Source organism: Agelaius tricolor, unplaced genomic scaffold (genome assembly GCF_023055355.1).
Source record: "Agelaius tricolor isolate 1412-34295 unplaced genomic scaffold, bAgeTri1.0.p SCAF_5, whole genome shotgun sequence".
Classification (NCBI taxonomy): domain Eukaryota; kingdom Metazoa; phylum Chordata; class Aves; order Passeriformes; family Icteridae; genus Agelaius; species Agelaius tricolor.
This window is the reverse complement of record NW_027269265.1, coordinates 53,529,343-53,551,180: the sequence shown is the minus strand read 5'-3', so window position 1 is coordinate 53,551,180 and position 21,838 is coordinate 53,529,343. Positions and strand designations below refer to the sequence as shown.

At 65.9% G+C, this 21,838-nt stretch overlaps 3 protein-coding genes across 6 annotated transcripts; 2 read left to right on the top strand and 1 right to left on the bottom strand.

The window, feature by feature from the left end:
* Window positions 1–340: 340 nt before the first annotated feature.
* P2RX3 (purinergic receptor P2X 3) lies at window positions 341–5,011 on the bottom strand. The gene is made up of 12 exons (XM_071428125.1): window positions 4,350–5,011; window positions 3,433–3,568; window positions 3,270–3,341; window positions 3,132–3,198; window positions 2,589–2,682; window positions 2,430–2,507; window positions 2,100–2,241; window positions 1,446–1,576; window positions 1,265–1,358; window positions 1,123–1,188; window positions 861–938; window positions 341–752 (listed from the first exon to the last, which is right to left on the bottom strand). Exons 1-12 carry the CDS (start codon window positions 4,835–4,837, stop codon window positions 639–641), a joined length of 1,560 nt encoding a protein of 519 aa, XP_071284226.1. The 5' UTR covers window positions 4,838–5,011; the 3' UTR covers window positions 341–638.
* Window positions 5,012–5,308: 297 nt separating this feature from the next.
* On the top strand, window positions 5,309–11,743 carry SSRP1 (structure specific recognition protein 1). Its single transcript, XM_071428115.1, has 17 exons — window positions 5,309–5,456; window positions 5,957–6,115; window positions 6,314–6,499; window positions 6,669–6,774; window positions 7,237–7,427; window positions 7,495–7,725; window positions 7,816–7,919; window positions 8,018–8,146; window positions 8,305–8,526; window positions 8,610–8,682; window positions 9,084–9,222; window positions 9,315–9,360; window positions 9,848–9,971; window positions 10,332–10,502; window positions 10,716–10,807; window positions 10,920–11,100; window positions 11,356–11,743. Exons 2-17 carry the CDS (start codon window positions 6,062–6,064, stop codon window positions 11,422–11,424), a joined length of 2,118 nt encoding a protein of 705 aa, XP_071284216.1. The 5' UTR covers window positions 5,309–5,456; window positions 5,957–6,061; the 3' UTR covers window positions 11,425–11,743.
* Window positions 11,744–12,431: 688 nt separating this feature from the next.
* On the top strand, window positions 12,432–21,785 carry TNKS1BP1 (tankyrase 1 binding protein 1). Of its 4 annotated transcripts, none has more exons than XM_071428106.1 (13): window positions 12,432–12,508; window positions 13,006–13,138; window positions 13,624–13,758; window positions 13,878–14,502; window positions 15,178–15,250; window positions 16,029–17,276; window positions 17,580–19,786; window positions 19,906–20,224; window positions 20,434–20,563; window positions 20,646–20,782; window positions 20,945–21,111; window positions 21,226–21,291; window positions 21,468–21,785. In XM_071428106.1, the coding sequence occupies exons 3-12, from the start codon at window positions 13,665–13,667 to the stop codon at window positions 21,284–21,286; spliced, it is 5,061 nt and encodes a 1,686-aa protein (XP_071284207.1). In that variant the 5' UTR covers window positions 12,432–12,508; window positions 13,006–13,138; window positions 13,624–13,664; the 3' UTR covers window positions 21,287–21,291; window positions 21,468–21,785. The 4 variants fall into 4 exon arrangements, with proteins under 4 accessions (XP_071284207.1, XP_071284209.1, XP_071284208.1 ...); XM_071428108.1 differs by lacking the exon at window positions 12,432–12,508 and adding an exon at window positions 12,519–12,861 and having other exon boundaries at window positions 15,181–15,250; XM_071428107.1 differs by lacking the exon at window positions 12,432–12,508 and adding an exon at window positions 12,519–12,861 and having other exon boundaries at window positions 19,909–20,224.
* Window positions 21,786–21,838: the final 53 nt, after the last annotated feature.

Sequence of the window (21,838 nt, the reverse complement as noted above, 5' to 3'; positions counted from 1 at the left end):
AGCCAGAGCTCATCCCCCTCACCCCATCCCGAGCAGGAAGGGCAGCGCTTGGCCCTGCACGAGGAACCATCCTGGAGCTTCCTCCGAATCCAAGAGTTACTCACATCCGACCGAGGAAGTGACAGCTCTAGGGCACAGCTCCTGTCCCTCTGAGCCCCCTTCCCTGCCACGGGCTGCGCTGCGGGCACGGCGCTCCTCCTGTTGGCAGCTGCCCCCGCGGTGTGCCCCGTCCCAGGGACAGCACCCTCACCCCTCTTCCCTCTGCTCCCGCACCCCAACCCTGCCCGTCGGTCCCCCAAAAACCATCCCGCGCCCCCCCCCAAGGCTGGACACGGGTGGGTGCTGCGAGCCACGGGTTTATTGGGGGAGCATGGGGTGGCAAGGACAGGGAGGTGCGGCGGGAGGGGCACCCTGGGGACAAGGGACAGGGCTGGGGCACCTCGTATGGACACTGGGGACACTGGGATATATCCGGGGTGGGCACTGGGGACAGTCAGATGCTGATGGGGCTCACAGGGGGAGCACTGGGGACTGGGTGGGCAATAGGAGCCCGACGGGGGTCTCAGCGAGCCCCTCCCCAGGCCGTGGGCTGCCCCACAGCGTGGTGGGCAGGCGGGGCTGCCCCATGGCCCCCGGGGCTAGAGGCCGAGGGAGAAGGTGCCCGAGTCCGTGGATTGCTTGTCCCGGGAGCAGGTCCCCAGCGCCCCGGGGGGACACGCTGAGGGGGTGGCGGGCACGCCGGCCTCTGACACCTGTGGGACAGGGGACAGAGGGACTGGGTGAGTCACTGCAGCCAGGGGGGGCCGATCGAGCCCCCGGAGGTGTCCCCATCCCCAGGGTACCCCAGCCCCATGTCTGACCTCCTCAAACTTGCGGGCCTTGTAGTGCTCAGCGCCCTTGAGGAAGTTGAGCAGGATGATGTCGCACAGCACCGTGCCCTGGGGGTGGTAGCATTGGGGTGGGGGGCCCCGCGCTGTGGAGCACCCCCGTACTCCTCCCCACAGAGTCAGGCCGCTGTCACCCTGCATCTGTGCTGTGTCCCCATGCCCCGTGGCCATGGCATTTCCCCCTTGTGCCCTGGGAGGTGTCACCACTCCGGGGCTGAGGACATCCCCAACTCACCACGCCGATGGAGGTGAAAGCAGCCACCGTGTTGATGAGGGTGGGGACGATGCCGAACTTCCCGGCCTGGGGGAGCACAGCCCTTGTTGGCTGGAGTCCCCGACCCCCCTGTGAACCCACGAGTCCCCGGCCCCACACGTACACTGCCATACACCAGGACATCAAAGCGGATCCCAAAGGCCTTGATGAGGGTGCGGCGCTCGGAGCCGTCGGGCCAGCGGTAGTACCTGGCATGCCTGTGGTGACACAGTGACACGGGGACATGGGGACAGGAGCCATGCCATGCAGTGCACACCCCTGTGCCGTGCGTGTCCTGGCCATACCTGAAGTTGTATCCAGGGGCAGGGGTCCGGGCCAGGCTGTCCAGGCGGGTGAAGGAGTAGCGGGGCAGGCAGCGCTCCCAGGCCCGGTCCAGGTCACACACCCACCCGATCTTGATCCCCAGCACCCCCCCCTGCCCCAGCCCTGCATCAGCACCACGGACCCTGGCCCCATGGTGCCAAGTCCCCACAGTTTCACAGTCCTGCATCCCATGGCCCTGTGCTCCATGTCCTATGAACCCACATCCCACATTCACATCTCCCCAAGCTCCACATCCCCCTGCCCCCCATGTCTCGAATCTCCATGTCTGTACACCCCATGGTCCCCATGTCACACATCCCAAACCCCATCCATGCCCCTGTGTCAAGCCCCATATCATCACTCTGTCTCTTGTTCCTGTATCCCCATGTCCTGTTCCCAACATCCCTCATCCCTGCATCCCGTGTCCCCATGTTATGCAAGCCCATGTCCCCATCTTCCATGTCCCACCACCCCATATCCCTCCCATCCCATGCCCCATGTCCCACATCCCATATTTCTGTGTCCCCAAGTCCCATGTCCCTATGTCCTTCCATCCCACGCACTTGTACCCCTGTGTCCCCACACCCACGCCATTGTCCCCCCGTGCCTCCCGTGTCCCCTGTGTCCCCGCTCACGGTGGCAGCCAGCGCAGGGAAGTCCTGCCCAGCCAGACGTGCCACGTCCCCCAGGCGCAGGATGGGGCACAGGGGCTGCAGCTGTGGGTGGAAGCGACACCGGCCCAGCTCCACCCCACTGCCAGGGGGTGGCAGGTTGGTCCTGGGGACACAGGGGGACATGGGGGACACAGAGGGATGTGCCATCAGGCAGCAGTCTGGGGTTCATGGACCCCCATCACAGTATCCTCCCACCATCCTGTGCCTATGTCCCCTGTCCCCATGTCCCTGTGTTACCCCATGCCCTGTCCTCATGTCCCCTCGTGTCCCCCTGTGGCTTGTGCCACTCACTTCTCAAAGCCAAAGAGCGGGAAGCGGATGCTGTTCTTGATGAGGAGGGTGAAGTTCTCAGCTTCCAGCATGACGGGGCTGGAGGAAGGGGGGTGACACTGAGGACATGGCAGGGGGCATGTTCCCTGCTCCTCCCTGTGTCCCCCCGGCCCCACTTACACGTCAACAGTGTCCACCTCGGGTGGGCACCAGCCCTGGATCTCGCAGGTGCGCAGGGTCGCGTTGTAGGGGACACAGCGCCCTGTCAGCAGCCCTGGGACCCCCAACCCTGTCAGCAGACCTGGCACCTCGGCCCCTGAACTCTGCCAGCACCCCTGGGACCCCCAGACCACTGCCAGTACCCCTGAGAGCACCCCTGAGACCCGAGACCCCCATCAGCACCCCTGGGATCTTCATACCCCTATCAGTACCCTCGGGAGCACCCCTGAGACCCCAGATCTCTGTCAGCACCCTGGGGATTCCCGGACCCTTGTCAGTACCCTCGGGAGCATCCCTGAGACCCCAGATCCCTGTCAGCACCCCGGGGATCCCCGGGCCCCCTTTGGCACCCCTGGGACCCTGACCCCCGGCTGCCCCAGACCTCCAGCTCTCGCACCAGAGCCCCGGGCCCCCCACTCCCCCGAGCCCACCGAGGGTCCCTCACTCCCTCCCGTGGTGGCCCCCCGCGGTCCCCTGAGCCCCCGTTCCCAGCGGGTCCCTCACCGTTGCTCGTGCCCGGGCTCAGCTCCCGGCAGTCCCGGTCCGCCGAGCAGTGGAACGCGGCTTCGCTCTGCGGGGCGGGGGTCAGCGGACGGGGGGCTCATCGAGGGGTCCCCCCGAGCGCCCCCTGCCCCCCCGCACCTCCGGGCACACGCCCTGCGCCTGGTCCTCGGTCCGGATCTGCTTGGTGACCACCACGAACACTGAGGTGCCCTGCGGGACGTCGCTGTCACACGACCCGTCCGGAACTGAGGCGGGGGTGGCCCCGCGACCCTCAGCGACCCCTTCGGTCCCCGGTGCTCACCTGGGGGGGCGTGACGTAGTCGGCCGTGTCCATCACCTGCCCCGCGTAGCGCCCCACGCCCTTCACCTTGGTGACGACGGAGGACTCGATGGCGGTGTCCCGCACCTGGTACGCTTTCTCATGGAGGAACACCCAGCTGGGACAGCACCGCGGGTGACGCTGGGGACAGCCACCCCCGGACACCACCGGACCTTCCCGGCACCCTCCCCCGGACCTGCCCGTGATCCCCGGACCCCGGAACTGCCAGCACCAGCGGCTGCCGATCCCCGACTGCCGCTTGTCATCCCCCCGCCGGTGGCTGCTGTCACCCCCGGGAGCACTCGGGGACAGGGACCCGAGCGCGGCTCATCCCCTTCTGTCGTCCCCTGGGGCCGAGCGGCTTCTCTGCCCCTCGCTGTCACCCACCCTGTCCCCTTCCCGTCATCCACCCGAGATGCTCTCCTGGCTGTCCCCTTTGTGTCACCCGAAACGACATCTTGCTGTCCCCATCATGTCACCTGCGCTGCCACCCTCCTGTCACCCGCACCGGCACGCTCTCTGGCTGTCCCCCTTGTGTCACCCGTACCGACATCCTCTGTCCCGCCTTGTCAACCGGCACACTCTCCTGGCTGTCCCCATCGTGTCACCTGCGCCGGCACACCTGAACTCCCGGCACTGACACATTGTCACCCGCTCTCCCGTCCCTCCTCTGCTCCCGGCCTGGCCACCCCCTGACCCCGCACCACCGCCTGGTGTCCCCTCTCTGTGACCCCATGCCACACGCCGTCACCCCCGGGTGTCACCTGCAGCAGGAAGTGGCTGTCACCGCGCTGTCGCGGTGCCGGGAAGGGTTCGGGGCTGTGCCCCGGGGGATGTCCCGGCGCGGGCTGTCCCGGAGGTGCCCGGGGATTGTCCCGGCGGCTGCCGGGGAGGCTCACCCGACGAAGTAGGCGAGGATGAGGAGCTGGACGCCGCGGTTGACGACGCCCACCACCCAGCTCTTCACCACCACCGACTTGGTGGTCTCGTAGGAGAAGAAGTCGCTCACCCAGCGGGTGCGGGAGCGCGGGAGGGACATGGGCAGCGCGGGGGCAGCCGGAGACGGGGCTGCGGGCAGGGCAAGGCGGGGCTGCGGGCAGGGCTGCGGGAACCGAGGGGGATGCGGGCAGTGCAGGGCAGGGCAGGGGTGCGGACAGTGAGCGGGGATGCGGGCAGGGCAGGGCAGGGCAGGGCAGGGCAGGGCGGGAGCGGGTGCAGGCAGGGGTACCGGCAGGGGCACGGGCAGCGTGCGGGTACCGGAGGGTGTGGGCAGCACCCGCAGGGGTGCGGGCAGCGGGGGCGGTGCGGGCGGGCGGGCGGAGGCGGGGGCAGGGCGGGGGCCGGGGGCGGGGGCATGGCCCGGGGGAACGGAAGGATCGCCCCCCATTCCTGGGGAGATGGAGGGGTGCAGGCGGGGTCCTTCCCCGGGGTCCCTATGGGGGCGAGCCCCAAAGGGGGGACCCGTTCGAGCACCGGGGAGTCCCACATTGGGATGCACGTGGGGGGTGCGCCCCAGACTGGGGATGCCTGCTTTGGGGGGACACCTCTGCCGGGGAGCACGGTGGGGGAGCCCCGTGCGTGCGGTTTCGGGGGTGCCCCGCTTTGGGCCGTCCCATTGTCCGGTTCCAACACTTTGGGGCGCCCCGGCTTTGGTGGGGTGGGGGGGGAGGGGGGTGTCCCCATACGAGGTGACGTCACGGGGCTCGCCCCGTGCTGGCCAATGGGGTCTCTCCCCCTTCTCTCTATGGTTCTGGGCGGGGCAGAGCGGCGGGTGGGGGGCGGAGTCCGGGCCTCTCTGACCCCGCCCCAGCCACTTGGTGGGCGGGGCCTCCGGCGCGCTGCCGGCCCGCCCCCGGTGCGGCGGAGAGCGCTGCACGGGGCCCGCCCAACCACCAGGGGGGGCCAGCGCGGACCGGCGCCATGGCGGAAGTCCGAGCGACTTCCGGCGGCAGCGGCTCCGCGCGGTTCGCGCTGCGCAGGCGGGAAAAGCGGCAGCGGCGGCAGCGGTGCGGGGGGGCCGGCGGGCTTACCGGGGAAGGGGGGGAGGGGGGAGTGTCTGGGTCTCCCGGGGGGAGCCTGCAGTCAGGGCAGGCCGGGCTGGGATGGGGGAACGGGCCTGAGATGGAAGTGGGCTCGGGGCGGGTGGGCAGGCCCCGGGTTGGGGGAGGCCCGGGGGGCGCATGGGAGCTCGGGCTCGGAAGGAATTTGGGGGTGCGGTGGGTGGTTTGGGGTGCGGAGAGGCCGCATCAGGGAGGGGAAGGGCAGGGGTGGTGGGAGTCGAGAGGTGCGATGACACAGCGGGGGCCGAGGGCTGAAGGAAGGGGTGGCCCTGGGGCGACGGCACAGCTGGGGAAGGGGCGAGGTGGGCCGGGGGTCGTCCCCGTCAGTGAGTCAGAGGCAGCGTCCGGGGGGCGGGGGCAGCCTGAGGGGCGAGGTTTGGTTTTGGGGGCGCTGGGGAGCGCCAGGAGCCTGTCGCCAGCCCGGCTCACCCGTTGTCCTCCCACAGCTGCCGTGAGTGACTCCTGTGCCGCTGCCCCGGGCATGCCGGGCTGGGGAGGCTGCTGAACCCCCCTGAGATCGTCCCCGTCCCCTCCCACACCCCACAGCCGCCATGGCCGACACGCTTGAGTTCAACGAGATCTACCAGGAGGTGAAGGGTTCCATGGTAAGCGAGGGGACATGGGGATGGCCCCAGGGGCACTTCCAGCGTTGGGGTGTGCATGGGGGGAGCGAATGCTGTGCGGTGAGGAGGATGAAGCTGTGGCTGGTTGGAGGGGGGTTGGTGGTGTGGGTGCCTGGAGCACTCAACGGGGCCATGGTTCCTCCATGGGGCCGAGTCCCCTCATGCCCAGCTGTCCCACAGAATGATGGGCGGCTGCGGCTGAGCCGGCAGGGCGTCATCTTCAAGAACAGCAAGACAGGGAAGGTGGACAACATCCAGGCCTCAGAGCTGGCCGAGGGCGTGTGGCGGCGCGTGGCGCTGGGGCACGGCCTCAAGCTGCTCACCAAGAACGGCCACGTCTACAAGTATGACGGGTTCCGGGAGTCGGTGAGTCCCTGCTCCCGCTGCCTTGGCCCTGTCCCAGATCCGGCTGTGCTCCCTGCCAGCCCCAGAGCAGCTCTGCCCCCTGCATCTCCATGCCCAGGGGCATTGTGTCACCCGGGGCTCTGGGCACTGCTGGTTCCTGATGGTGTTGCCTCCTTCTTGCCCCACCCAGGAGTTTGACAAGCTCTCAGATTTCTTCAAGGCCCACTATTGCCTGGAGCTTGCGGAGAAGGATCTGTGTGTGAAGGGCTGGAACTGGGGCACAGTGAGGTTTGGAGGTGAGTTCCAGTGGTAGCCTGAGGCTGTGGGGTGGGATGTTCCCACCAGTGTGGCTGTTCTGCTGCCACAGCCATTCCCTTAGGAGCAGCTGCTTTCTAGTCCTCAGGGACAGTGGGGACATTTGCCATCTCAGGAGAGCCGGAGGGCCCTGAATCCCAGGGGGCTGTGCTTGATGTGGAATCTGCACATGTGTGCCATTTTCAGAGAGCCAGGGGAGCTGGTGGATATGCTTCCAGCTCAGGGACCAGGATACATGGGCTCAGATAGTTCCTTTTGGTCTGTTTCTGATCAGCGTCAATTTCCAGTGATGCAGCCGGAAGGGAGAAAGCCTGGGGATTTTGGAGGGTGGGAATGCAGTGATGAGAGCGGAGGCACTGCTGGATTTTGGGGGAGGAGCGAGACTGTAGCTGGAGATGGGATTTGTGGGGCACAGCTCTGAGCTGGCTGTGGTGTCCCCACAGGGCAGCTGCTGTCCTTTGACATCGGGGAGCAGCCGGTGTTCGAGATCCCGCTCAGCAACGTGTCCCAGTGCACCACGGGCAAGAACGAGGTGACGCTGGAGTTCCACCAGAACGATGATGCCGAGGTCTCCCTCATGGAGGTCCGGTTCTACGTGCCCCCCACCCAGGAGGACGGCGTGGACCCCGTGGAGGTGCGTGGGGCCGGCAGGAGGGCGGGGGCTGGCGGCGAGGGACTCTTTGTGACCGCTCCCCTGGCAGGCCTTCGCCCAGAACGTGCTGTCCAAGGCGGATGTGATCCAGGCCACTGGAGATGCCATCTGCATCTTCCGGGAGCTGCAGTGCCTGACACCGCGTGGGCGCTACGACATCCGCATCTACCCCACCTTCCTGCACCTGCACGGCAAGACCTTCGACTACAAGATCCCCTACACCACTGTGCTGCGCCTCTTCCTGCTCCCGCACAAGGACCAGCGCCAGATGTTCTTCGTGGTGAGTGGGAGTGGCTCAGCCCTCCCCTGGAAGGCCACTGGGGGTCCTCTGGGGGGGCTTTCGTGTCTTCACCTCCTCTTCTCTTTCCAGATCAGCCTGGACCCCCCGATAAAGCAAGGCCAGACCCGATACCACTTCCTGATCCTGCTCTTCTCTAAGGATGAGGATATCTCCCTGACCCTCAATATGAATGAGTGAGCTCCCCGATGCCATGCTGCCCTCCCTGGATCGTGAGGGAGCTCCTTACACCCCAGACCCTGTTCTCACCTCTGCCCTCCTTCCCTCCACACAGGGAGGAGGTGGAGAAGCGCTTTGAGGGGCGGCTCACCAAGAACATGTCAGGGTCCCTCTACGAGATGGTCAGCCGGGTGATGAAGGCACTGGTGAACCGCAAGATCACCGTGCCTGGAAACTTCCAGGGGTGAGCAGCTGCTTGGCCAGTCCCTCTCTTTCCACCTCGTTCCCATGGCTGGGGGAAGGGGCTCTGTGTGTGATTCATGCTGGGGAGCAGGGCCTGTCTGCCAGGGCTGGGCATGGGGAGGATGTTTGTCCCCACGGGTAGCACTGTTTGTCCTGCAGACACTCTGGAGCCCAGTGCATCACCTGCTCCTACAAGGCCAGCTCAGGGCTGCTGTACCCCCTGGAGAGGGGCTTCATCTACGTGCACAAGCCCCCCGTGCACATCCGCTTTGACGAGATCTCCTTCGTCAACTTCGCCCGCGGCACCACCACCACCCGCTCCTTCGACTTCGAGATCGAGACCAAGCAGGGCACCCAGTACACCTTCAGCAGCATCGAGAGGTGGGTGTGGGCTGTGGGGCTAGCCTGGCTGTGCCCACCAGGGCTGCCTGGCACCCCCGGCCCGACTGTGCCCTCTCCCACAGGGAGGAGTACGGGAAGCTCTTCGACTTTGTCAATGCCAAGAAGCTGAACATCAAGAACCGGGGCCTGAAGGAGGTATCAGCACACAGGGCTGGGCTTGTGCCCACTGGTGCTGCCCTCTCCCAGAATTCAGCTGCTTTTCCTTCCTTTATTCACCTCTCTTTTCTCTCCTTGCCCTTGTAGAGGAAAAAGGTCCGTGCGATATCCCTTCCTCTTTCTCCTCCTCCTCCTCCTGGTGCAGGTTTCCTGTGCATGGCTGTGGTGGTCTCTGACTAACCCAGTAACCCCAGTGTGGTGTGCAGGGGCCCCCCTAACCCCCATAACTGCTCTGCCCCTCTCTCTCCGGGGCCCTGAGGGGGGAAGGAGGGGACATGGCTGTGTCTGTGCCCTGGCCTGTGCATGCCCAGGGCTGTGCTCACCCAGGACTGCGTTCCAGAGGGGAGCACAGGGAGCAGCTCTCATCCTGCCTTCTGCAGGGAATGAAGCAGAGCTATGATGAATATGCTGACTCTGATGAGGACCAGCACGATGCCTACTTGGAGAGGATGAAAGAGGAGGGCAAGATCCGGGAGGAGAATGCCAATGACAGCAGTGATGGCTCAGGGGAGGAGACAGGTAAGGGCTGGGGCTGTGAGGGACTGCCATGGTGCTCCAGCTCCTGCTCCCCATGATGATCTGTAACACTGAGCCCTCACTTTCTCCTCTAGACTCATCCTTCAACCCTGGAGAAGAGGATGATGATGTGGCTGAAGAGTGAGTAGAGGCCAGGCAGGGCTTTATCCAAAAGCCCCATGGGAGGGTGCTGTTCTAGGGCTGTGTGAGCACTGAGAGATGCTCACAGCATGACTGGGATCACCTGGATTTGGGAATGTACAGCCCTGGGTTTGGGAGTGTTGGGCAGCTGGGGCTGTTCTGGGCTCACTTCATTGTAATGGCATCAGGCAGTGGGAGAAAGTTCTGGAAGGGCTCCAGGGGGGGCCTTGGCTGCATTTTTTGGGAAAGAGAACAGCTGGGAGGAGGGTTAAAGCCCCAGGCTAGGGTGAGGAGGATGGGTGAGAGTTGTGAAGCTGAGCCCTGGCGTCTCAAGAGCTCCGAATGTCCAGGAAGCAGAACACAATGAGCCGTGTTCGTGGAAGGCCACTCCCCCGAGGGCTGTTAACGGGAGCAGGGCAGCTCCAGCCCGGGAAGCCTCAGGGCTCTGGTGTCTGGGGGCAGCTCTGAGCTTGGTGCCCCCGCACAGGTTCGACAGCAACGCTTCGGCCAGTTCGTCCAGCGGTGATGGTGACAGCGACCGGGACGACAAGAAACCGGCCAAGAAGGCCAAGATCGTCAAGGACCGCAAGCCCCGCAAGAAACAGCCCGAGGTGAGGGGCTCCTGTGGGAGCAGGACCAGCTCCTGGAGCGGGGTGAGGCAGGTCACAGCCTCAGCTGCCTGACCTCAGCCTCTGCAGCACTCACTAGTGCCCTGGCCAGAGCTGGTGTCTGACCTGGTGTTGCTGCATCCAGCTGGGTCCAGGCTGAGCCTCTCCCAAGGGCACGTTGTTGCCATGCCCAGCCTATTCTGGTTGTTGTTGGGCTGTTCTCCAGCAGCCTGACCCCCGGCTGTGACCCTTTAGCCCCACTCCCCAGCTGGATTGCTGGGGGTGCAGAGGCGAGCAGAGCCCGGTCCCGAGGTGTAGGGTGAGGGGTGCATTGGGCTTCCATGGGTGTTCTCCACCTCCCAGAGCAAGAAGGGGAAGGACCCCAATGCTCCCAAGCGCCCGATGTCGGCCTACATGCTCTGGCTGAATGCCAGCCGGGAGAAGATCAAGTCGGACCACCCTGGCATCAGCATCACCGATCTGTCCAAGAAGGCTGGGGAGCTCTGGAAGGCCATGTCCAAGGAGAAGAAGGAGGTGAGGGTAGAGCTGGGTCTGGTACAGGAGGAGAGGCTGGCTATGCTTCCTTGCTCCTGGGAGTTGCACAGATGGGGAGTTGGGAAGGGGTGGGGACATCCTCGGGCTGGTGAGCTGGGTGATCAGGAGTGGGAGCAGGGTGGGGTGCAGGCGGGTGCTGGAGGATGGTGGAGGAGGAGGGGTGGCCTCGCTGACTCTGTGCTCTGGCTGCAGGAGTGGGATCGGAAGGCGGAAGATGCCAGGCGGGACTACGAGAAGGCCATGAAGGAATACAGTGTGGGCAGCAAGGCCGACAGCCACAGGGGGTGAGTGTGCTGCCAAGGGGCTGGCAGGGCTTGGCCCCCCAAAATCAGGCTGTTCCCAGGGCCAGATGGGTAATGTGGCTCCTCTCCCCTCTGCTCACCCAACCCTGTGCAGGGAGAGGTCGAAGAAGAAGAAGAAAAAGCAGGAGAAGCAGGTGAAGGGGAAAGGGGACAAGAAAGGCGCCACCTCCAAGTCCTCATCCTCCAAGTCCCCGGCTAAGGGCATGAGTGACAGCTTCAAGAGCAAGGAGTTCGTGTCCAGCGATGAGAGCTCCTCTGCAGAGAGCAAGAAGGAGGTGGGGTCACAACTAGGGGAGGTCCTGGTCCCTCTTCCCTAGAGAACAACTCTCTGGGAGGACCCCAGTGCCTCTTCCTTGGGGAACATCCTGCTGGTTTCTGCTGGAGAGGCTGGGTCCTTCTGGTACTTCATGTCCTTGGGGATGTCCCTTGGTTTGTCCACAAGTTACCACAATCACCCTGTCCCCGCTGTAGTGGGGGATGCTGCCCTGCCTTCATTGTCCCCTGCTGACCTCTCTGTCCCCTGCCTGCAGGACTCGGAGGAGGAGGGAGCTGCCAGCCCGCCCCCCAGCTCAGAGGACTCTGCCTCAGGCTCGGATTAGCACCATCCCAGCTGGCTCCAGGCTGGATCCCAGAGGAGAGGACTGGGCGGGCCAGCCCCGCGGCAGGGATCAGGGTCCCGGGCTCTGGATGGCTCCCACCCCGGAGCAGGGCCAGGTTCCCCTGTCCCCCCAGCACCCCGTGGTGGCAGGAGGTGCCTCCTCAGTCCCTCACCGTTGTATTCCATCAATTTATTTTTTCTAAACTCTTGGCTTTCTCTCCTTTCCTTTCCTTCCCTCGTTGGTTTTTTTTGGTGTTGTTTTTTTGTATTTTGGGTCTGTTCACATGGCAACTCGGGTTGAATAAAAAAAAAAAAACCCACTGATGGTGTTTGTGTGGGTGTGGGGCTGGCTCCCCCTTCCCTCCTTCCTTCCTGCAGCCATCCGGGAGCTCATTCCCCTCCTTGAACCGCTTCCAGGGCTGACTTCACTCCCTCCCCACCCTCCATTAGCGGCCCCCAGCCCCTGCTCAGCCATCAGGACTCCTAATTACAGCCCCTCGCTCGATCCTGATGCCATTTGGGGGTTTTTCTACCTCCCTCATGAGGGGGTTGATCCGATTAAGGCCTGTTTCCCCTCCGGTGTTGATTGCAGCCGATTCCCGGTCTGGAACCAGCCCCGGGGGGACCCCATGGCTGCCTGTTCCCCCCTCCTTCCACTGCCTTTACCGGCACCGCTGGGATGGGGCTACGGGGAAGCAGGAGTCTCCCGGGACAGGCGCCAGCCGCGTGTCCCCGGTGGGCACAAGGGACTCTGGTGCTCGAATGGCGGGGGGGTCTCTATTGTCACAGCAACCTCCGCCTAACTACGCGTTAGCGCCCCTCTGGCAGCAGCCCCGCGGCTGAAGAACCCCGGGAATGGGATAATTTGCAATCGGGGGGGATCCTGCTCGGCTGTTTGGGCCCCCGAAGGTGACTGGGACAGTGCTGGAGGTCCTCAGCGAGTCCCCCACCCCCATTTCGGAGGACTCTCCGGCCGCCCCTCTCTATGGTCCGCCCGCCACGCGGCGCCGCTCTGCCCCGCCCCACTCCGCCGCTGGGGGCGTGGCCAGGCCGTCATGAATATGCATGAGCAGCGGCCGTGGAGGGTGAGTGGGGGTCTCTCCGCCGGCATGGGGCTACGGGTAACCGGCATTCCCCCCGGGCCCGTGGCGCCCGCCCGGGGGACCACACGGCTTTGGCCCCGGCGGGCAACATGGGTCCGAGACCCACGAATTGAGTGGGGGGGCTTCGTTGTCATGGGGACGGCGCTAGGCCGCGGTCGCGGCCTACTCAGCCACTCGATCGGAGGCTTCGTTGCCGTGGCAACGAGGCTAGGCCGCGCTGGCGGAGGACCCCGGGGGGCCGGACCCGCATCCCGGGGCCCCGCCGCCATCCCGGGCCGGGAAACGGGCCGGATGGTCGCCAGATGTGGGCTGTGGCGGCGGTTCCCCCGTGGAAGGCGAGAGGAGGGGGGTCTTGGGGAGGGTGGACCCCGGCGGGGCAGGAGGGAGCGAGGCGGGGAGAGGAGGGCGGCGGGGGGAGGGCAGGGGAGAGAGGGCAGGGCTGGGAGGAGGCACCGAGCGGGTTTTTCCTGTCCCCGCAGCCCCGGTGAGTCACGGGAGAGGCGGCGGCGGCAGCGTGAGACCCGTGGGGACAGTAACCCCTCCTCCCCGCCCGCTCTGCGCCCCCCACGTGCGTCCCCGGCCCGCCCCCGACATGAGGCTGCTGTGGGGAAGGTGAGTGGGGCACCCGCGGCCCTTGAGAGGGGCTGGCCGAGGGTCTCGGGGGACCGGGCGGTGCCTCCTGGGCTGCCGGGGGCTCGGGGGGGCCGGGAGTGACCTGGGCAGGGAGCTGAGGTGGTGATTGGGGCAAACTGGGGGCCAGCTCGGCGCTGGGGGTTTGGCGAAGGCCGGTGAGAGTGACACGTGTGTGCTGGGACAGGTTAGCTGAGGGTCACACAGGTGAAGGAGCGGCCCCGCGGCGTTAGGGGGTGTCGTGTGGGGTCCCTGTGGTTACGAGGGGTGGGGGGTTAGGACCATGTCTGGCTCTGCTGCTGGGGCCAGGCTGGCTCAGGTGAGCCGGGGCCAATGTACTAGGGCTGGCACCACGGTGTGATCACCGTTTGGCACAGCTGGACAGGGCTTGGCACGGGGCCCCACAGGGTGGTTGGGTTCCCCCAGGCTCGGGGCGCTCCCCAAAACCATTCTCCCTCTCTCCCCAGGGGCTGACCCCGTGCTGAGCCCCCCACTTGCCTGCGTCACCATGGCCTCCCAGCCGCAGCCCCTGCCCCCCGCCGTGCCCTGCGCCTCCCCTGCCGGCACTGCGGGGACCGGGCTGGCCGGCAGCCCCGATAAAGGTCAGTACCCTGGGCTGGGGGCCACCGGGGTGGGGGGGTTGCTGGGGCAGCCCCCCGAGGGCTATTCCCGGTTTGGGGGGCCACACCACTCCACTGACCCCGTCCCTTGCTCTCTGCAGGCAGCGCACGCCCCAAGCCACCGGTGCGGCCCAAGCCCCGCGTGCTGCCCAAGCCGGCAGTGCCCGCCAAGCCCCCGGTGCCGCCCCCCACGCCGGGCCCGCGGCACCCCCGGCCCGAGCTGCCCTCGGCCGAGAAGATGAACCGCCTGGCCGGGCCCCAGCCCTACAGTGGGGCAGGCGCAGGGGGGCCCCTCCGGCGCCCCTCCTTCACTGTCAGATCACCCGAGACCCCCAACGGGAAGGGGCCCTCGTCGCCCTCGGTCACAAGCACTGAGGAGGAGGTGCCACCGGCCCCGCCAACCCCCTCGCGCAAGGGCCCGGCGCCCTTCAAGGTGACGCCGGTGCCGGTGGCCGCCAGGCCGGAGCGGTTCCCGGGCACCACCGTGGAGGAGATCCTGGCCAAGATGGACAGCAGGGAGGGCCCGGGCAGCCCAGACCGAGCCTGGCTCTCGCCCTTGTGCACCGACCCCTCCTCCCGCTTCGGCTCCAAGACCTTTGTTGCATTCCGGAAGCGTCCCAGTGGGGAGGCAGACGGAGACCCTGCCACTGAAGCCCCCCAGATGCCCCGACCTGCAGCAGGCGAGCTGGGAATGGGGGATGATGGACACCCTGTGGCTGAGATGAGGTGAGGGCACAGGGACCGACGCCGGGAGGAGTGGCAGTGGGAACAGGGGATATCACTCCGAGCCATCCCAGGCTTGGGAATGTAACGGAGCTGAGGTCTGGTCGCCGGCACGGGGCCCGGGTTCCTCCCGCTCCCAAGCCGCAGTGCCTCAAGCTGCCTCCGTGGGAAGGCCGGGGCGGCTGGTGCCAACCGCAGAATGGGCTGTCCCGGGCCAGGAGCTGCCTGTGGGCGGGCTCTGAGCCAGCCCCTGGGCTGGGAGTTACAGACAGGGGGTCGCTCCCCCAGGAAATGCTCCTGATTTTCCAGCCTTGCTATTTTTTCCCTGCTGGGCCATGCCAGGGCACAGGGAGCAGTCAGATCGGCAGGACTCCCAACTGCAGGATGTCCTGGGCTAGGGCCTGGGCTTGGCCACGATCCCGAGAGCCAGGCACCTCAGGGAGAGCTGGGCGGGGGCTGCTCTGAGCCACAGTGTGAGAAACTCGTTCCCAAAGGACCGAAAACTTTCCGGAAGGGGAGTTGGGGCCATTTTGCCTCCTTCCCCTCGCAGCCCAAGCCAGAGATGGTGCAGCTGTGGCAGGGCCCGACCCCTTGTACCCTGCATCCGTGAAGGGTGGTGGGAGAATAGCACTGAAGCACACAGTGGGATTTACCCCCCTTCCCCTTCTCTCTCCGCAGCAGCTCCCCCCCAGCTGGGCCGAGCTGTGCTGGGGACCCCTGTGGACGCCGGAGGCCGCCATCCCCTCCTGACGTGAGTGCTGGCCTCGCCCTCCGGCGCCATGGCGGCTCCGCTCCTGGGCTCTCTCCTTCGGGGCTCTCCTGTCTCCTCCGGGGCTCCCTCTCTGCGGGGTGCGTGTCTCTCCTTTCTCCTTGGGGTGCTGGCTGTCCCTTCCTGGGGGGAATCAGGGCCCCCTGTGCTGAAAGCCCGGTGTGGGGCCCGGGGCTGTGGGGGTGGCGTGTGCCAACAGCAGTGCCAGGCGTGGGCAGGGAACAGCCGTGAGTCACCAGCTGGGGTTCGGTGACCTGGCAGGTATGTGGCAGGGCAGGCCCCACGGGCACCCCGCCAGGCCCTTTCCCTGTGCTGTGCTCACTCAGGGCGGTGACCGGGACACCGGGCCATGGTGACACTGCGGGTGGCAGCCTGGGCAGCGGCACCAGGTCACCCCAGCAAGGGGGCAAATCCCAGCAGTGCTGGGCAGGAGCATGCCAGCCACAGGCAGGGCAGGGGGCTGTGCTGGGGGTTCTGACTTCTTCCTGCTTCATTTCTTGTCTCCATCTGTCCAGGCGCTCTGGGGGCTGCAGGGGGCCGGGCAGGGAGCAGGGCTGGGGCGCCGGGAGCCGCCCTGGCTGAGTCACGCGGGAGCAGCCTGGTTCTGGCACGCAGCATGGGCACTTCCTGCCCCGGGTGCAGGGAGGGGAGCAGGGCTGGAGGGAGGGACCCTCCAGAGGTTTGGGGTCTGGCTTTTGGATGGATGATGTTTGGAGGTGCCTTTTGAGTGACATGACCCCCTGCTGGCTTTTTTCCACAGCTTTCCACTCTACAGCTGGGTGCCCTCGGACCTCCAGGCTCCCCAAGGCCTCCCACCTGCCCAGCCCCAGCCCCAGGAGCTCCTTTCCAGCCTGCTGAGCCCTCTGCCCCAGCCCCTGGCTCCCCTGATGCCCCCCCCGAGCTCCTGGCCCCTGACTCCCCGACACTGCCCCCCGGCTCCCCTGAATCCCCCACTCGGCCTCCAGTCGAGGTCCCTGTCACCTCCATCCAGGCCCCGGGCGCTCCCTCGGCCACCGATCTCCAGCTCAGAGTCTCTCGTTCCCCTGGCTCCCCACACACTCCAGGGGAGGGATCCCCTGGCACTGCCAGCCCCCCTGGCACTCCTGAACTGCCCCCACGAGTCACCTGTCCCCCTGGCTCTCCCGAGGCTGCTGCCGAGTACCTGGGCCCCCCCAGCCCACCCCTTGCCAAAGCCTCTCGTCCCCCAGGCTCCCCAGAGGGACCTGATGACTCCGCAGTGTCCCCACGGTTCCATGAGGGTCCTGATTTCAACCCCCCTCCCCGGGATGTGGGGCTCCGGCGCTCCTCAGAGGGAGTGCTGCGGCCCCCGCCCACGGGGCAGGGCCTGGGGGAGCTGGGGGGCTCACTGAGTGCCCTGCCCCGGGCTGGAGACCTCCTGTCAGAGCCCTCCCTGGGCAGTGAGTCCGGCTGGAGCCTTTCCCAGTCCTTTGAGTGGACATTCCCGTCGCGGGGGGCACGCTTGCCAGCCTTCCCTCCCCGCTCCCCCATCCGGGAGACACCCGACTCAGGGCTGTCCGAAGAGGGGGAGTCAGATGGGGAGGCTGCAGCCCCCAGCCCTCCAAAGGACAGCAGGGCTGAAGGACCTGGCAGCCAGCAGGCAGAGGGGGCTCCATGCCCAGGGGGTCCTGTGGCACAGCAAGAGGCTGAGCACTCAGCAGAGGAGGAGGAGGAGGAGGAGGAAAGGGAGGCAGAGCAAGATGCTCCCATGTCCCATTCCCCACTTCGTGTGACAGAGCCTGGCCAGCAGCCAGCTGAGCCTGAGTCCCCCACCCAGCCCAGCCTTACCACAGCTGGCCCCCTGGATCCAGCCCTGCCAGATCCAGCTGCTCCAGCTGACTCAGCCTGGGAAGGTGATGGCCCCAAGAGCCTGCAGGGTCCTGGGGGCCCAGGCCAGGCTGAGAAACCCTCGCAGGAGCCTGACCCCCACGCTGACCCAGGCTGGCTGACAGAACTGTTGGAGTCACCTGGGGTCCACAGCTCTCCAGAGGTGAGGGGTGTGGGGGGCTCTGTGGGGTCGGTGTGGGCTGGGCTCCTCCCTGCCCTCCACGGAGCAGTGGGATGGGACAGGACAGGCAGGGGGTCAGTGGAGGCTGAGCAGGACTGTGTGCTGAGGGGCAGGTGGTGGGGTCTGCCCCCTTCCTGGGATGAGCCCCACTGTGCTGTGTCCCCAAGGTGTTCCCCTCCTCCCCAGCTCCGCTGCTGTGGGACCCAGGGTTGCACTCCCCTCAAACTCCTCTCTCCTTTTGAACCTCTTTTCCCCCTCTAACTCCTCTTCCCTTTATTCCCCCAGAACCTGCTGGGCTGGTCACGGAAGGACCTGTGCAGTGAGTTCGGCATTGGCCACCCTCGCCAGGACAGCACCTTTGACTGGAGCCACCCAGGTGCATCCAGGGAGAGACACTGGCCTGTTGAGACCAAGCAGGACCAGGAATTTGGGACCAAATCCAGCTGGGACAGCAACCACAGCAACAAGGACACCACTGCCCGTGAGAGCTGGAGTGGTGACTACAGAGCAGCGGAGCTGATGGGGGACACGAAACTGGGCTGCAGCGACTGGTCCCAGTCCCTTGGCACTGGGAAGAGCTGCCCACAGGATCCAGACTTCAGTGCCAGCACAGCTGAGTGGGGCCAGGGCTATGGCAGCACAGAGGAGCTTGGCTCCAGACAGGCCAACTGGGGCAGTGGCCTTGGCACGGGACACGTCCGGCAGCTGGACAAGGAGCCACACTCCGGGCAGCCCACCTGGGCAGACAGGTACAGCGACAGGGACATGGAGATGAAGGACAGGGAACTCACCCCAGACTGGGCCAGTAAATACAGCAGCCAGGATGCTGGGAGCAAGGACGAGAATTTAACGCTGGGCTGGGCTGGCAGATCCAGCACTGGGGACAGCCCAGATAAGGAGCTCAGCCCCAGCCGGCCAGCCTGGGATAGGAGGTATAACCCCAGAGACATGGAGAGCCAGGACAGGGAGTTCAGCCCCAGCCGGCCGGCCTGGACTCGGGAGTACAGGGACACAGAAAGTCAGGACAGGGAGTTCAGCCCCAGCCGGCCAGCCTGGACTGGTGAAATCAGGGACATGGAAAGCCAGGACAGGGAGTTCAGCCCCAGCAGGCCAGCCTGGGATGACAGATCCAGCACCAAGGAGATGGAGAGCCAGGACCAGGAGTTCAGCCCCAGCAGGCCAGCCTGGGGTGACAGATCCAGCACCAAGGAGATGGAGAGCCAGGACCAAGAGTTCAACCCCAGCAGGCCAGCCTGGGATGACAGATCCAGCAGTAGGGACATGGAGAGCCAGGATCAGGAGTTCAGCCTCAGCAGGCCAGCCTGGGATGACAGATCCAGCACCAAGGAAATGGAGAGCCAGGATCAGGAGTTCAGCCCCAGCAGGCCAGCCTGGGATGACAGATCCAGCAGCAGGGACATGGAGAGCCGGGATCAGGAGTTCAGCCTCAGCAGGCCAGCCTGGGATGACAGATCCAGCAGCAGGGACATGGAGAGCCAGGACCAGGAGTTCAGCGCCAGCAGGCCAGCCTGGGATGACAGATCCAGCACCAAGGAGGTGGAGAGCCAGGACCAGGCGTTCAGCCCCAGCAGGCCAGCCTGGGATGACAGATCCAGCACCAAGGAGGTGGAGAGCCAGGACCAGGAGTTCAGCCCCAGGAGGCTGGCTGAAGCCAGTGAATGCAGTACCAGGGACTTGGAAACCCAGGATGAGTTCCATCCCAGCGGAGCTGCCTGGGGTGACAGATCCAGCACCAAGGACATGGAGACCCAGGACAGTGAATTCACATCCAGCAGAGCAGCCGGGGATGGCAGGCACAGCACTGGCGACACGGAGACCCGGAATGGGGAGTTCAGCCCCAGCAGAAGTGTCTGGGATGACAGATCCAGCACCAGGGATGTGGAGGCACAGGACAGAGAGTTGAGCCCCAGTGGAGCAGCCTGGGATGGGCAGCACAGCTCTGTGACCCCCATGGAGGAAGAGCAGGAGCGGGTCCCAGCCCGGCTGAGCTGGCCCGGTGAGGGTGGCATCGGACAGAGCGGGCTGGTCAGGGTTGATGAGCAGGACATGCCCAGCTCCCACCGTCCCGAGCCCCCGGCCCAGGAGCCCACCTGGGGCAGTGCCCACCAGCAGGAGCATCACAGCTCTGGCAGCAGGGACGGGGCTGAGGAGCTTGGAGCATCTGAGTGCCAGAGCCAGTTTGGTGTCACTGGGACAGAGCGGGTGGCAGATCCCTGCAGTGCCAGAGCCTCGGATGGCTCCATGTCCGGGGTCCTGCCACAGCCCCGGGCAGGCTTGCACAGGGATCTCTCTCTGGACATGGGCAATGCCCACTGGAGCCAGGACCTGGACAGCCTGAGTGTGGAGCCACAGGATGCCGAGGCCAGGCGCCAGGAGTGGGCGAGTGCCTTCAGCGCCCGCTGCGCCGCCCGCAGCCGGGACCTTGGTGCGGGGGAGCAGAGCGTGGGAGGGGACACCGGCGCAGAGCACGGGTAAGGAGGGCACCGGCGATGGCAGGGAGGGAGCAGCTTCCCCTGCGGCAGACGGAGGGGTTTGTGTCAGGGCTTGTGTCACCTGGGGCTAGAACAACTCTGAGATTTTGTCCCCCAAGCAGGTCGGCCCCCAGCCCTTCGATGGGTGACATTCCAGCTGATTGCCCAGTTGTGGAGCCCCCCCGGAGTGAGTCACCCAGCCACTCTGAGGAAGAGAGGCATCCCTCTGAACCAGCCACTGCCCCACAGAGCCCCATGGTCCCCCCTGTGCTGCCAGAGGCTGCCAGTGGGATCCCAATGAACGCAGGAAGTGAGGAACAGCCCTCGGACTACCCAGACGGGGAGAGCTCCTTGAGCTGGGGGGAGCAGCGGCTCTCGCTGACTACCCCCCAGCCCGAGGGGTCCATGGAGCAGGGACAGGAATTTCCTCTTCTGGAGGTGAGTGGAAGTGGGGACATTCCAGTCACCCTGTATGGCCTGGGACACAGCATGTGTCTGTGGATGGGGCTCTCAGACCCTGCTGCCCCCAGGGACAGCCATGGATTGAGAGCCCCCAGCACTGCTGTGGGGGCTGTGGGTGTGCTGGCTGGGGTGGGGGGTCCCTGGGCTCCCTGTGCCGGCTGTGACCTGTCCCCTGGGCTCGGCAGGACACGGAGCTCCTGGACAGCAGCGTGTTCCGCTGCAAGGCCAGCCTGGGCCGCAAGCGCCAGCACCGGGCACCATCCCTGCGCCCCACCACCACCGAGGGAGAGAGCTGGATCTTCCGGGACTCCACAGGTGAGCCCAGTGGGATGGGGGTGGGAGCAGGGTGTCTGTCCTGGCACAGTGTCGTGGTGACACTGTCCCTGTGTCCCCACAGAGCCCCGGCCAGCCCCGGCAGCATCCTCCGACGAGGAAGCAGCAGAGGAGCCCCGGAGCCGGCGGATGCGCGGCTCATCCTCGGGCAGGGGGGTCAAGGTGCCGCTCTTTCCTGGCCTCAGTGCCTCTGCCATCAAGGTGAGTCCCTTGGACTCCTGGCTGCAGGTGGAGGGGAGGGTGGAACCCAGGGAGACAAAGGCAGGGTGGGGCTGGGGCCTGGCTAAAGACAGGGAGAAGGCAGTGGGGGGATTTGGGGGACAGAGTGCTGTGTTTCTCCCTGACCTCTCTCTCTGCCCCCAGGCCAAGCTGAGGGGTCGCAACCGCTCGGCCGAGGAGGGGACATCATCAGGGGACAGCAAGGGGACCCCTCCTAAAGACCCCCATGTGCAGCGCTCCAAGTCCTGCAAGATCCCCGGTGTGAGTGGGAAACCCCCAGCCCTGCCCCCCAAGCCAGAGAAATCCTCAGGGTGAGTGTGGGGCCAGGATCCTCCTCATGGAGGCAAAAGTGGGGGCTGAGGGGTCAGTCTGGGTCCCAGAACTGGTTTTGGGGGGCTCATGCTGAAACTCTGCCAATACCCCAGATCCGAGGCCTCTCCCCCCCACTGGCTGCAGGCCCTGAAGCTGAAAAGGAAGAAGCCTTGAGCAGGGTGAGTGTGGGATTTCAGGCAGTGCTGGGGACACCCCCCCAGCTCAGGCTTCTCCATGTCTGCACTGCTGGGGGTAGCCCCCTCCTTCCTCTCTGCTCTGGCTGGGTCCCCCCAGGCTGGTTCATCGCCGGGGGGCCCTGCAGGGTCCTCACTCCTTCCCTCTGTGTCACTTCCAGGCTCACTCCGACGCTGAAGCCCACTGTCCCTGGACCAGGGCTGTCCCCTCCCGTGGGGACACACACACACACACACACACACACACACACACACAGCCACCTATGCACTTTGTACGAGCTTGCAGGGTCCCTGTCTTCCCAGCACCTCCTCCCTAACCCGCCGCTGTACCCCATCCCCTTGGTCCCCAAGGGCCTGGGGATGGGCACAAAGCCCCCCCCTTCCCCTCCACCCTGCTCGTGTATGGCCCCGGACACAGGGCAACGGGTCCAGCTCGTGGTGCCACTGCCACAGACAATAAAACCTCGCTGGTCAGTTCAGAGAGTCCTGACTCTTCTCCTGGGCCATGGGCAGGGATCACAGAGATCCTTGA

What these genes read in the sequence shown, in the direction of transcription:
- P2RX3 (XM_071428125.1), bottom strand. Translation starts at nt 4,837, where the DNA reads ATGGGGGGCGATCCTTCCGTTCCCCCGGGCCATGCCCCCGCCCCCGGC. An exon ending in ACTACGTCACGCCCCCCCAG is followed by an intron (nt 3,342 to 3,432) that starts GTGAGCACCGGG and finishes GACGTCCCGCAG; the next exon opens with GGCACCTCAGTGTTCGTGGT. An exon ending in CGCAGGGCGTGTGCCCGGAG is followed by an intron (nt 3,199 to 3,269) that starts GTGCGGGGGGGC and finishes CCCGCCCCGCAG; the next exon opens with AGCGAAGCCGCGTTCCACTG.
- SSRP1 (XM_071428115.1), top strand. Translation starts at nt 6,062, where the DNA reads ATGGCCGACACGCTTGAGTTCAACGAGATCTACCAGGAGGTGAAGGGT. An exon ending in ATGACGGGTTCCGGGAGTCG is followed by an intron (nt 6,500 to 6,668) that starts GTGAGTCCCTGC and finishes TGCCCCACCCAG; the next exon opens with GAGTTTGACAAGCTCTCAGA. An exon ending in CCCGCAAGAAACAGCCCGAG is followed by an intron (nt 9,972 to 10,331) that starts GTGAGGGGCTCC and finishes TCCACCTCCCAG; the next exon opens with AGCAAGAAGGGGAAGGACCC.
- TNKS1BP1 (XM_071428106.1), top strand. Translation starts at nt 13,665, where the DNA reads ATGGCCTCCCAGCCGCAGCCCCTGCCCCCCGCCGTGCCCTGCGCCTCC. An exon ending in GATCTTCCGGGACTCCACAG is followed by an intron (nt 20,564 to 20,645) that starts GTGAGCCCAGTG and finishes GTGTCCCCACAG; the next exon opens with AGCCCCGGCCAGCCCCGGCA. An exon ending in AAGCCAGAGAAATCCTCAGG is followed by an intron (nt 21,112 to 21,225) that starts GTGAGTGTGGGG and finishes CCAATACCCCAG; the next exon opens with ATCCGAGGCCTCTCCCCCCC.